Source organism: Marmota monax, unplaced genomic scaffold, assembly GCF_021218885.2.
Source record: "Marmota monax isolate L192 unplaced genomic scaffold, Marmota_monax_Labrador192_F-V1.1 WCK01_AAM20220418_F8-fsc00171, whole genome shotgun sequence".
Taxonomy (NCBI): Eukaryota; Metazoa; Chordata; class Mammalia; order Rodentia; family Sciuridae; genus Marmota; species Marmota monax.
The window spans coordinates 2301303-2315077 of record NW_026694658.1 but is presented as its reverse complement, the minus strand read 5'-3'; the positions used below and the strand labels follow the sequence as shown (position 1 = coordinate 2315077).

Sequence of the window (13775 nt, the reverse complement as noted above, 5' to 3'; positions counted from 1 at the left end):
GACTGCCACTTCACCAGTCTTCATAACCCAGATGGAGAACAGGATGAGGGATCCTTTCCTTCCGCTCCTCCTCCCTAGTACACTTAACCTCAGCAGCTCAGGAGGCCAGGGTTGACTGAGTGCTTATTAGAAGCCCTTTTAGGAGCCTGTACTCTGCCCCACAGGGCTTGGAACTGGATCTTGTGAGCTGGCCCCTCTGGGAAGCTAACCAGAGATCAGACTCCAGACAGATAGTAGTCTCAGGGAGGTGTTAGGGCACTGGTGCAAGGAAGGAGAGTACCTCCTAGCCTCTGCCTCTTCTGCCCACAGATTCCCCTCTTCCTGTGGAAGCAATCTTCAGAATCAGGGAGGGCAGATATCTGGTCTAGCTGGGGTGTTTGAAAGTCTTTGGCTGCAGGCTGAGGTGGCTGAGGCTCAGGAAGCTCCACTGCCTTCAGAGAAACAGATGGCCAGGTCTCTGGCAGGGTACAGTTTCAGCACAGGGTACAGCTTCTGGGACCATGCAGAACACACTACCGGCCCATATCATTCTCCCACCTAGGTGGCTCCAGGAAGATGAATGGTCCAGCCGGGATGGAGGAAGGGCTGCATGAGAAGGTGAGGCACACCTCCACCTGTGGCATCTATCTGCCCTTGGTTGTTAAGGGAACCCAAAGGCCTGGCTTGAGGGTTTTCATCAGATCAGCATGACTCAGGCAGCAGAGGCCAGGCTAGATTTGGGAGCTGTGACTTCCTCTGAGCTCTACTGGTGAAGTAAAGGTCCTCCCTAATGAAACATATGAAACCACGGAGTAAGATGTAAGTTACTCCTCTGATTTATGACATAAAATGTACCTGAAAACCAACACCTTCTGGGGAAAGGAAACCTCTGTGGGCTTGAGGGGAGGGGGAGGATCAAGAAGAGAGGCACTGACTGCGCCATCTCCATCTCCCTCTCAGGCCCTTGTCACTAGTGCCCGCCAGCTGCTGGCCCCAGGCTGCCTGCGCTGTCCCTGTGCCCGCAAGCTCCCAGTTCGCTCCAGGCCTCTTGCCCCGCCCACTTCCCCCGCGACCCGCCTGCAGCCTTCACGCAGGACCCGCGCGCCTTCTCCCCCGGCGCCGCGCGCAGGGTGCTGTCCCAGTTCCCCGCACCCCTCGGACTCAGTACCACTAGACACATGGGCACTCCCCCGGCACAGCACGCGCGGAAATGGCTCCGCCAGGGGAATAAACAAGCTGCCTCCTCGCCGCCCGCGAGGAGATGAAAGCCCTGGTTTCTTCTCTGATCAGGAGACGGGCTCTGAAAGGGTGCGGGCCTGGAGCCTTTATCTGCTTCATACTCGGAAATGGTTTTAGAATGAGCTGCTAAGATAAGCGTTCTCCGATGTTTCTGGGTGTCGGAGGCTTGCAGAGCCCGGGCCGGGGCTTGGGGGCATTTTGATTTTGGCAACAAATCTATAAACGCGAACTCACTATAGAGAGAGGGGACGCCCAAGTGATCGCTGTGCCCAGGGAGCCACGCGGTTGTCAAATTCAAGGCGCTGACCTTCCTGCCTACCCCCAACCCCGGAGCGTGGGGCAGACAATAGAGGACCTGGGGTCTCATCCGATTCTCTCCGCCTGGCCTGGCTCCAAACCCACCTCAGCCTGGACTTCCCTGGGACTCCGAGGGCTCCAGAAGCAGCTACCTGCGCCTTTTCTTAAATTCGGCACAAAAATAAATCTAAGGGGTGAGAAGTCTGGAAAGTGGTTTCCAGGGTGGGAGTGGTGGTGACTGGAGGGCGCTCAGGAGGGACTCTGCGTGTTCTCTTCCTTTCTCTAGATTGTAGTTTCAGCTCTGTCCCTTTTGTGAAAAGTTATAGAGCTGTACCCTTAAGATTCGTACATTTTTTTCTGCAGAAATACTGCAGTAAAATCGACATTAAAATTATATATGCTCACACACACATACACACACACACACACACACACACACACACATGCCTTAGAGCCAGAGTCTGGAAAAAGAAGAAGAAGAAAAAAAAAATCTGCAGGGAAAAGACAGGGGTACACTGGAAACTTCAGCGACTTCTACCCCTAATGTCCAGGGGTCCTCAGGAAGAATACTAGGTAGGAATGGGAAGAGGCCAGGGCTCAGACACCAAAGCTGAGGTTAGGGTGGGGTAGGGATGGGTGCTGCTTATACTGAAGCCAAACTTTTTGTAGCCAAAAGATTTCTGAGAGCATGTCCAAGCTACTCAATTGATTCCCACTACACACACACACACACACACACACACACACACACAGTTTTCTAATTCGCCCAAAGCATTTTTAAGAAATATTTTCCCTGAGGGGAGGAGCAGGGTGAGGGTGTGTGGAATGGATGCTGTTTGGGAAGGTCAGTTGCTTCTCTTAGATTTTTTTTTAAAAAGGCACTTCCTTTTGATAGACTTTTGCTTTCAGAAAATACTTTAAGAAGAGATCAAAGCACTCTCTCCCCAACCCACTTTCCCAGTGTCTTCAACCCTTACTTCTCTTATCATCCACGCCACTGGGCTCTGACGCTCTGTATACAGAGCGAGGGCAATTGGCTTTGAAGCCCCGGATTAAGCCTGGCCAAATCCTTGCCTCAGAATAACAAACAATACAGGTTCAACAGGAGTTCTCATCGGTAGTTCATTTTTCAAACGCAAATTCACTGTCACTAACACAAGCAACATTGAACTCAACAGGCTATGAAGGCTGATAGTGGAGATTTATCTGGTGGCAAAACATGACCTAGGAGTAGGGCAGTCAGACGGTTAGGGAATTTTCATTTTGGGGAGTTTATATTTAAATTTTTGTGGAGCTCACTTTTATCTGTATTTGGGAGAAAATGCAGTTTCTCACATGTATCAAGCTTGGCAGCAATGTGGAATCTGCTCTCTGCAGTGACCAGCAGGAGCCCTGTGGGTGCAGAGGCCTGTGATGGACAGAAACTGGCTGGGGAGCTGTTTGGCCCCCATTTTACACCTGACATCAGGGGTTCCTGAGCATCCAGAAATTAGTATGTTACCTTGTGGTTGGCATTTTATTCACCAAATGAAAATTGACAATTCATTCTCTAATCACTTTCAAGGACTCAGGCTCAGATAGGAGGCTTATGAGCCAAGAACTCAAACTGGCTTGAGAACATTCTGCATCCCCTTTTCCAGGAACCCCTCTCCCCCCACCAGGCAGTGTGTTATCATGTCCCCAACCAGTCATGGTCTCTAGGGCAGAACAGCCCCACATTAAACAGGGCCCTGCAAAAAAAATGCAATCAAGGGGATTTCTCAAAGCTAGGGTCTTGTTCTGGGTGGGTGTGGGGTGCATCATCTGTTTGGCTCCTGTAGGCCTATCGATTGCCTAACTTCCCTGCTCTGGGTTTAGTTTATGTCTTCCCAGTTCTCTTCCAGTTCTCGCAGTCTAGGAATCTGTGATCCAAGGTTTAGGAGAGAGGTTCAGGCCATCTGCTAAGAAATGAAACTATCCCAGGAAGGGTTCTGGTGGAAACACAGAGTTTAGGGGAACAGGGAGAGGCACAGGAAAGAATGTTGCCTACAAAGCAAGCTGCATCCAGAGCCTGCCCTTGCACAATCATCAGAGTGATAAAAGTGGTTTCTGAAGACATTGGGGTGCTGGGAGCTGGGGTGCAGCTCAGTGGTAGAGCAGCATGTGCAAAACCCTGAGTAGGATCCCCAGCATTAAAAAAAAAAGTGGGCAGCCATGCAGGAGGACATGGGGTCTATGAGAATCGTGGGGTGGGGGTAGGGAGGAATGAGGCTAGTGACTTAGTGACTTTCTTAAGAACTAGACCAGATCCAAAGATAACTTTCTGCCACAGAAATTAAAGGCTGTGATGAATCTGTAATCATCCCAGCCTTCCCCCGCCCCCTGTACTGAGGATTGAACCCAGGAGTTTCATAGATGCTAGGCAAACACACTACCACTGAGCTACATCCCTAGCCCTGTTCATTTTATTTTCTCAAAGTTGCCCAGGCTCATTTGGAACTTGCGACCTCCTGCCTAAGCCTCTGGAGGAACTGGGATTACAAGGGTGCACCACCACGCCCAATGCATCACCATTATTTTGAAACTGTTATCATCATTCCCTGAGGTTCCTCTCTAAGCCATCATGAGGATCAGGCACAAACATCTGCCTAAAGCTGGTCACCTCTGGAATGTGTGTGTGTGTGTGTGTGTGTGTGTGCACGTTCGTGCTGCTCTCTCAGAGCAAGGAGGGAAGAGGACCCACACAGGTGCAGGAAACCCTCTGAGGAGAACCACAAATAACTTTTGTTTAAAATGGCAGAGGCCAGACATATCCAGAGAACATGTGGGCCATTTAGTTTGAAGAGACAAGGTTATTTCTGCTGCCTAAAAAAATGGAACTTCTGGATCTTTTTTTTTTTTTTCCTTCCCTCTACTTCATCAGCACAAGAAATAAATCCCCCTCTCAACACCTGTAATCCACTTGACAATTTACCCAGCAACATTCACATGATCCCCTGGTTGGAGTCTATCAATAATTTTTTTTAAAAAAAAGGGCAGCAGGTACGTCTATAACTACCATTTACCTGACACCACAAAGCTTACAGGAGTGGCCAAGTGCACTCAGGAAAAGGCTGAACTTGCAACAACCAACAACCGAACCTTCTCTCCTCAATGGCTACTCCACACGGCACCCTCTACCAAACTCCCTCATGCATCCTCTTCCTCATCCTCAAATGCAGCAAACTCAGTCCTGAAACCAACCTACCTCATTCCCTAATAGAGGCCCGTGGTAGCCATGCCACCTCCCTGACTAAGGCACGAGTGTGGCCAAGTGTCCAGACCTCTTCCCTCAACAAAATAAAGCATTGCAAGAGCCTGCCAGCAAACAGAGAAAAGAATGACCACAGCACCCCTACACCACACACAACAAACCAGATGCTTTTTGTTTCTTTTGAATACTTGTTTCTTTTGAATATCGCTGTGCTAGGTACTTTACAAACAATTATAAGGACCTTTTCTTTTAAGGACAGGGGCAGGCAGAGACCCTTAAGTCTCTTATCTGAGGTTGCAGAGAAGGAAATAGCTGAACAGGAGCACTCTCCCATCTCACGATCTAACTCCAGATCCCTGGCTTTTGATGGTTTACCATCAAATTTCTTTAAAATCCCAATTTGGGGCCCACAACCAGGCAAAGGGACACTTTTATACCTAACCTATCCCTGGGGACCAAAATCAAGTGTGTACATGTGGAAAGAGCAAAGGGTGGGGAGAGTGTTCCTGAACCTGAACTTTCCAGTGTCTTCAGCAATCTCCCCTCACCTGTCAACCATTCTCCTGAGTCATTCCTGCCCCACCCCAGACACCCCATCCCAACGAATCTCTGTCATCTGCCATCTGAGTCTTCCTCCTCTCACTCTCTCCTCCCTGTTCTCTCCCACAGACACCAGCGCATTTTAAAGATGTTTCCACTTTATAAATCATCCCTCTCTGGCAGCCACCGAGAGCTGCCCCAAACAGCACATACAGAGCCCAACGGGTGCCTTCCCCTCAGCCCAGGAGCAGCTTGGAAACAGAGGAATGAGAGACTTGTGGGTCATTCTGCTCCTGAAAAGTTACATAAATTGAAAAACAGTCCCATCCTCATCCTCGTCTACCATCTGTCAGGGAGCATCTCCCAATTCAAACAATCAGAGAAACCCTGCTAGTCCCCAGAGAGTGGAGGACAAAGCAACCCTGCAGGAGGGCAAAAGGATTGGGAATAGCCATCCTCGTTTGCATATCACTTGCACAGTATTGCCCCCCTCTCAAACTTTGCAGCAGCACCCTCCAAGGAGTAATTCCCTGAGCCTTGGCTGCAGGTCCCAAGCTGCTGTGGGATGTGACCCTGAGATCCGAGAGGACTCCCATGGGACCTCAGGCTGGGAACGATTGCTAACTGAACTTGCTGAGATGATTCCCATTGCTCCCGCTTTCCAACCACTCCCCAAATATATCTCCCGAGGCTGACCTGCCCGCCTTGGTGATGATCATCTCAGTGCCCGCCTCATGAAACTTCTTCCAGAGCTCCTTCTCATGCAGCCCCACCTTGATGTTCTCGATGGTCTGGAGAGGTGAAGGAAGGGGACTCATGTCTGTTTGTCCCAGGGCTCCAAGAGGAGCCTGTGGAAAGGAGAACGCAGATCCGAGGAAGTGTGCAGAACACACCAGCCCAGAAGCCCACGTCTCAAGACTTCCTTCTACAAAATTATTTTGAGACATTGGTGAATTTAAACAATTTAATTGGTGAATTTAAACAATTTAAACAATTTAATCAGACCCCTTTAGGGTCCTCAGAGATAGATGATACTCTTCAACCCAATCACTTCAGGTGGCTGGCTGTGGGCAGACACAAGAACACCCGGATAGGCACACACAACTCGGATTCTGTGCATGATTACCCGGTTATCACAGGGAAGCCTCAGCAACGTACACTGGGCCTCGAAGTGGCGAAGCGACTCCAGTGCACAACCATAAGGGGTCGGCTTGTCCCACCCGCTTTCAGGCTTTCACCCCTGCCCTCTCAAGTTTTCGGGACTAAACATTTGGCTCGGGCTCTCTCCCCTAGCGCAGGAATCTCCCTCCCCAGCCTGCCCCACAGTAGCCCTGAGGGTTCAAAGTGGATAAGAATCCAAAAAACCAAGAGTATGAGGCTTGCCCAGGGAGAACCAAAAAGCAGACAGTCAGGCAGCCAGGTTGCCCTGAAAGAGTTCTGCCCGCGATCAGACTGAATGACCTGCACAAGCAGACAAACCGACGCCCGAAGTCTACTCGACGGCTGGCGCTGCCCTACCTGCTCTGCAGCGGCAACGTCTGTGCCGGGGCCTGGGGGACTGCCGAGCGCGGCTCCGCTGAGGCTGGGCGCTGCCAGCGCCGGCTCCCGGGCGTTGGCGGTGTTGGCCGAGCTGCCCTCCCCGAGCGCTGGACCCGGGGCCCGGAAGGCCTCCTCGCTCTCGGACAGGCCTTTATCCTGCAGCATCTCCTGCGGGCACAGCACACACCGAGTCACTCGACCAGATCCACAGTGGCCCAGGCCCGCAGCCCTCTCCAGCAGAGCTGGGGTCCTCATGCAGGCGTGGAGGCAGCACTAACGCACGTGGACCCCGCCCCCTTCTGAGCTGGGGGAGGGAGCGTGTGGAGAGGGCAGAACCCTCGACTCCTTGCTCAGGGTTCTGGACCTAGTAGGGTCTGTGTGCAGTTGAGATCTGCCAGTGTGGAGACGTGTGATGAGTAGGTCTGGGGTAAGACCCGCCCTCTCCGCATAGCCCTATTTGCAACTCCTGTCCCTCCTTCCTGCTGGGCAACATGGAACCCGAGGCCTGGGTCTTCTAAGTGGAGTACAGGTCCTATTCTTGGTCCAAGGCAACCAGAACACTCCCTGGACTGGCAAGAGAAGACAGCCAGGCCTGAAGGCAGGGACCAAAGCTCCAGCAGCTCCACACCTGCAGAGAACTAGAGCTGGGTGGCCCTTTAGGCCTCTATTCATTCATCTGCCCTCACCCACCCATTCAGATGGAACTCAGGTAGAGACTTCTGAACCAAAGACTTTCACTCTTACACATTCCCACCGGGCACAAGCATCCTCACACAAGGGCACACACAGGACCCTTATACTGCATCCAACTCACCCAAACATCTACACTTTGTTAGGGTTCCTTTGATTCAGGCCCTGATCTTTTTCAGGACTCTCATTCCCACTGGTGCATTGGTCCAAAGGAGCCAAAGCCTTCCTAGCTAAGGATCCCAGGCCAGTAGGTTAGGTCCAGTTCATAGGCACAGTCCAGTCTTGCCTCAGGGCACAGTGCTATTTCCCTAAGTGCCTGGGCCTATGCACGCTCCTACCCATGTGTCTGCTCCCAGTCTGCAGCTGGTCCTGGACTACCAGAAGGAGCCCCCAGTTTGCAAGGACCAACTAGTCGTGTCCTACATCCCTCTGGAGTGCAATCCTACTCTATCTCTGCTCCACTTCTTACCTTCCGGCTCTGGTTAAGTTCTGGTGGGCTTTCAGTATGTCTGACTGCCTATCTTGTGGCGGGGTGCCTCTTCCTTTTTTCCTCCTATCTTCTTTTTATTTTCTCCTGGATCTCCCTTGGTATCCCCAAGCTCAGATGCCTTGCCCACCCTGTTCAGTAAACTCCCCATCCCGGATTTAAGATTTCAGCTCCCAGGGCCTGGCAAAGTAAACAAGCCAAGTGCAACTGAGGAGATAAAAAGGGGCCAGGGCTGGGAAAAGCCCATAAAGATAAGGCTGACAGCCTAGAGGGTCCTTGGCCACAGCCTGGAACAGGAGTCGCAGGACGTGGCCGGCCCCATCGCGGGCTCTTTGAACCACGTGCGGGTTCTGCTGGGCTGAGCCTTGGAAACCTAGGAGCCCCTAAACAGGGGGACGCTGCACGACGACGAAAGTAGTTGCGCGCTGGAGTCAAGGCACTGTTTCCCACTGTATCTGGGCCCGAGCCAGCATAGGCGCCCGCGAACGGCGGGTCCCAAGCGCCACGGCTTGCGAGACCGGGAGGAGGGGCTGCCTCGGCCCCTAGGTCCTCTGAGGGGCTTCTGTCACCCCTGAGCCCTACAGAGACGCTGTTCGACTGGAGTCCAGCACTCTTAATCCAGCTCCACACAGAGCACGTCCGCTGAGCGTGTCCACTGACGCGGGTCTAGTCGCTTGGATTGGCTATGAATTGCAATGCGTTCTTTCCCTCTGCGGGGTTCGCTTCCTCCTTTTCTCGGTCCCGGAGCCACATCCTCATCTTTAGACAGTTTGCCCTCTCCGAACTCCCGGGCAATTCCCTTTTTTCCCCCAGCCCAGCTGACCCGAAGGGGCAGTCCCCGCTGTCCCCCTCGGATTCTGAGCCCCTTGGACGTTAGATCGCCGGCTCTCGCCATCAGCCAGGGTCGGCGGCCAGCGCTCGCCCGCCGCAGCCTCTGAGTGGGTCCTTCACGTCGACCCTCCGCAGGTTCTGCTTCCTCAGCGCTTGGGTTTGTCGCTTTCGGCAGCCTCGTTTTCCGAGGGCAGCATTTTTCTTTTCACTTTTAGATCAGTAAAGATGTTTCTCTTGCACTGAGTAAATTGATATTTTGTACTATTTTTAATATTTTAATTGGGCCCATTATCAGAATAATGCTGTGGTCAGTTTAGTAACATTAAGAATATTTATTCTACTACACGAATTATGCGTACTTTTATCTTTAATACTGTATGGTCAAATCACTGATTTGATTCGTTAATTTATCATTGTTTAATATGTTATTGATTTTCTATCTCGGCTTCAGCATTCCAGAGCCCCTGGCAGATCAGTAACACTGTTGCCAATATCTAGGAAGACTCGATATTCCAAAAGGTCACTAATAATCTATCCTTATTTTATTTTTACTCCATATCCCTCAAATGTTTCCGTTTCTATCTCTCCATTCTGTTTAGATTTTGTCACTCTGTCTCAATAGTAAGTTATCTGCTATAACTTGTGATATTATTGTTCTCGATATTCACATTAATTTTCTATATTTCTTGTTATTTTACCATAATTTGTTTTGTTAGGATTGTTCATAATGCTCCAGGTACTATTCTTCATCACATCGTTACAATATCTTGTTACTTTGTCATTATTTGTAATGTTACAGATCTTAACTCGCTAGTTATTTTTCATCACATCATTACTTCTTGTTACTTTGTCATAATTTGCAATATTGCTGTAGCTCAATACTCTGATTATTTTTCATCACATCTATACAATACTTCTTATTACTCAACCATTATTTATAATGTTGTGATTATTAATGCCTTGGTCATAAATTGTCATATTACTCCAGCAATTCTCATTACTGCATCTTATATTACTATTACCCTTAAGACTTTTGTTAGTATTTAATAAATCAATACCTTATACAATATTATAGTATATGATAGCATCCTATCAGTACTAATAGTATTTCCTTTCATAGTATTTTTCATTGTTCACCTTTTGCCTAGTTTGTTTCCTACAGTTGCCTATAGTTTAGTAATTTGTTATAGCATTACTATTTGTTATGTTTTTGCAATTGATTTTAATAAAGTAGTTCCTACATAGTTCCTGTATTTGGTGTTATTTTGTTTTTAATTCTTTTAATGTTGTGATTACAATTCTTACTTGGTTTTGAAAGTGACTTATTTTATTATTGTAAAGTTCAAGTGTTTTATCAGTTATGCTACTTAGCCCTGTTTCTTTGGTTATTGCTTACATCTTGATAATTTTTGATCATCGATTGTTACTTGTATACAGTGTCCCTTGGTTTAATTTTGAAGGGTCTGTTGTATGAAAGACTCTTAAGTCCAGTATTCTGATCACTTATATTTTTGCAACGATTTTTGCCGCCAGTATCCGGGCTCTCTTCCTTGGCTTTTTTCTCTGCTATAACACCAATTTCAAGGCCACTATTCCTCCTGTCACAGCTTAACATTGTTCCTAGAGTGCTGGCTCTATCATGTCCATACTCTTGGGTCCCTAAACCCATTTAGTACCGTTACTCGGAAAAGAGGGCTTGCGCCCCAACTGCTGGGTATCGGGCCGAGGCAGCTGCTAGACCTGAAGCGCTATCGTCGCCCTCCTTGTAGCCTTGACCTTCCTTAGGTTCTTATCCTGGTTGTGTTACTTGCCCCAGCTCATCCTCCTCGACCCGTAGCCAAATTCTGGGCTGTTGGTGTCCTCAGCCCCGCAAGCCCGGCTCACCCCCCATCCCGCTGAAAACGACACTCACCCTAACTGCACTGCCGCATGCGGAGGTGCCTGCTGCCTGAGGTCCACTGCAGGCTTGGGTCTGGGGAACGCAGGACAACCCGGGTTCCGACTCTGGGCGCCGGTTCAGGGTAGCGCTGCCGGTCGCACCCTCGGGGTCGGACACATCCCGGCTGTGGAGCGGGCCCTTGATCTCCGAGGCTGCACTTTGGGGCCTTAGCTCCCTCCTCCCTCCCTCCCTCCGAGGCCGCACGCCACCCCCCTCCGCCCGCGCTGACGTCGTCGCTGTCAATCAGTCGGCACCCGCCGCCCCCCGGGGAGGGGGGCTCTGGGGTCCTCCGGCTCCACCGCCCTCTCGGACCCCAATCCGGAGCTGGCCTCCAACTCCTCCACCGCGCGGCCTGGTGCCCTCCCCGCGGCCCTCGGCCCCGCCGACCGACCGGGTAGGGGCCGGGAGCCCCGCATGGTTTAGATTAGAGAGGCGGGAAGAGAGGGCGAGCGGCCCTGTTGTGCCACCCGGCTCCCACCCGAGGATTGTCAACTAGGACCGCTCGCCCAGCGCCGCGGGGCCAGCAGACTGGGATGCTCTACCGCTGGGCCCGGCTCTTGCCGGGGCCCACTTCCAGACAGCCACTTCCACGAACCCCCCACCCTCTCTCCGACCCGCTCCCCGTCATACACGCAGTTTATTTGGCAGCCCATTTCCCAGGGCCGTGGGAGCACACGCGCTCTGTAGCCCCTCGCGCCCTTTATCCATCATGCCCACCCCAATCCTCACACCTGCACTCTCCGGGCACTGGGTCTCTGCTCCCCAAGCCCTGCTCTTCCCAGCCTGGAGGCCGCGAGCACCGGACCTGGTCTGAAGCGCCTTGGAGTCGGCAGCGGAGGTCACCGGTGAGGGCAGGCCTTGCGTTCGGGCAAGGAGGAGGCCTGGTGGTGGCCGGGTCTGGAGCGGCGGCGCAGGAGAGGTGCTGGGCCCGTCTCTGAGATGAAGCTCAGGCCAGGCTTGAGGGTGCCAGGCTTGGCAGAGCCTTTTGGGGAAACTGTCGCCCAGCGCCAGAACTCCACCAGCAGGTCCCCTAGATGCTGCAAAGTTGAAGATGAAGCCCAGTGACTGCTGCTTCAGTTTAGGAAGAGACACTCTGGTGGGTGTCAGCCCAGTCTCCGTGCCTCAGAAAGTGAGGCCCGCTCAGCCGCCTAGACCTCCCTATCCAGCCTGCCCCCTTCTGGGTCCACTTACCTCTATTCCTCTCTGTACCTTTCCACAGGCCCCTGAGGTTCCACAGGCAGAGAGACCCATGTAGACCTCAGCCCATGCCCCAGCCTCACAGCCTGTCACATGTCCATAATACCTGGGCAAGGACAAACCTGCCCACCCATCCTCAAAGACCCCAGAATTCTCCACCAATAAGGATTCCTAGATTGGTTCCTCAGTTCTCAGCAAGGGTTGCATCCTCCCCTCCACTGGGGTACCCAGCCTCTTCAATCAACCACTGTTCCTTTCCAGATTCTGACCCCAGAATTAGATGGGAAGGGAACAGCTCAGGAAAATTCCTCTCCTAGATGCATCTGTCCCTTTTCTAATGCCAGGAAATGGAAAGCCAGAATCAATACTTCCTTCACCTCCCTGCACTCAAAGGAGGAAGCAAAACATCAACTCATAAAGCCAGCTGCTGCTGTCAGGAGCCTGTGTCCGCTCAACAATCAGCCCACTGCTCAAGAATCCCTATCAGCCAGGGGTACCAGATTCCTCTACCTCATCTTTCCTCCATAACTCCTCTCTTGAAGTTCCAGACCAGGGAAGGGAAGTAAGATCTAAGAGAGGTGGAGAAGCTTAATCCTTTCCCAATCCTGCCTCCTTCTGGAGTGGAGAAAGGGAAGGCCCTGGTGTTTCGAAGATGCCTAGGGAGTCATGTTTCCTGTGTCAGGGAGAACTGGATGACAAGCCTCAGCTTCTGCTCTCAAGCCCCCTCCCATGCCCTCTTCAACAACTTGTAGGAAAGTTCTTTGCAAATAAATAGTGGCAACCTAACCAGCCAATTACTGTGTGAAATGGTGAACAGGGAGAGCAGTGAATCACCAGGTAACATGGGAAGACTAGAGTTAGGCCAGGCTCTAAAAGAATTTGACAGTCATCGGAGGAAGTTCATAATGAGACCATATAGCATAGCTCTTCTAAACAAAAGGAAAAACTAGACTGGAGCTTTCAATGAGTGCAGGTCTTTCTGAAGACTCACAAGACACAGTCTAAATCAACACTGACTGGTTCATGATGACATGGAGAAATGAGATGAAAGGGACAGGCAAGGTTTTGGCAGTGAAAAGGAAGCAGCAAACCAGCCAGCAAGTGAGTAAGAGAGAAAGACAGGTGACCTACGTACATTCCCCATTACAAGAATGGGATAGCTTATTTTGATAGTTCTAAGACATATTTTGACATCTCTGAAATTGGTGTACAACTTATAATCAATAGTGTGTTATAGCACCATAGCAGTGTTTTTTCTCCTTAGTGGTACATAAAGTAATAGAATAGCTTACAAATGACTAATGAAGTATAGTATTTGCTGATAAATAGCTATATAGGGAAAAAAAAGGGAGAAAACTTCTTTTTTGTCCTACAAAATTGCTTTGAGAAATTCATACCCACACACCACCCCAACTAGCTAAACAAATAACATTATGCTAAGCATTTATCACGCTGATTTAGGTTAGTTTAGGGGAATGTTCTCAGATCTGATGTCAGGCTGACCTTGGTTTTTGTTTTATTTGGGGTTTTGTTGTTGTTGTTGTTGTTGTACTGGGGATTGAATCCAGGTTTGCTTTACCACTGAGCTATATCCCCAGCCCCTTTTACTATTTATTTTTAGATAGAGTCTTATTAAGTTGCTGAGGCTGACCTTGAACTTGCCATCCTCCTGCTTCAGCCTCCCATGTTATAATTGTGAGATTATGGGCCTGTGACCTTATGCCCAGCTTGACTTTGGTTTTTGAAACCAGCTTTGAATCCTGCATCACCAATTAGGAGCTGTGTGACCTTAAGCAAGTCCTTTA

The 13775-nt window shown here is 50.5% G+C and overlaps 1 protein-coding gene across 6 annotated transcripts in view; it reads right to left on the bottom strand.

Moving 5' to 3' along the window:
• Nucleotides 1-10940, bottom strand: part of Tbx4 (T-box transcription factor 4) — a 30618-nt gene extending 19678 nt beyond the window's left edge. Inside the window, exons 1-3 of one of the 6 annotated variants that reach the window (XM_046423282.2) lie at nucleotides 10747-10940; nucleotides 6806-6994; nucleotides 5984-6135 (exon numbers count right to left, since the gene is read on the bottom strand). In XM_046423282.2, the coding sequence (XP_046279238.1) occupies nucleotides 5984-6135; nucleotides 6806-6991 (338 nt within the window). In that variant the 5' untranslated portion in view covers nucleotides 6992-6994; nucleotides 10747-10940. Of the gene's footprint in view, nucleotides 1-5983; nucleotides 6213-6805; nucleotides 7451-10746 lie in introns of those variants that run through there. The other 5 variants (XM_046423278.2, XM_046423279.2, XM_046423280.2 and 2 more) reach the window with 5 other exon arrangements.
• Between the last annotated feature and the right edge of the window lie 2835 nt (nucleotides 10941-13775).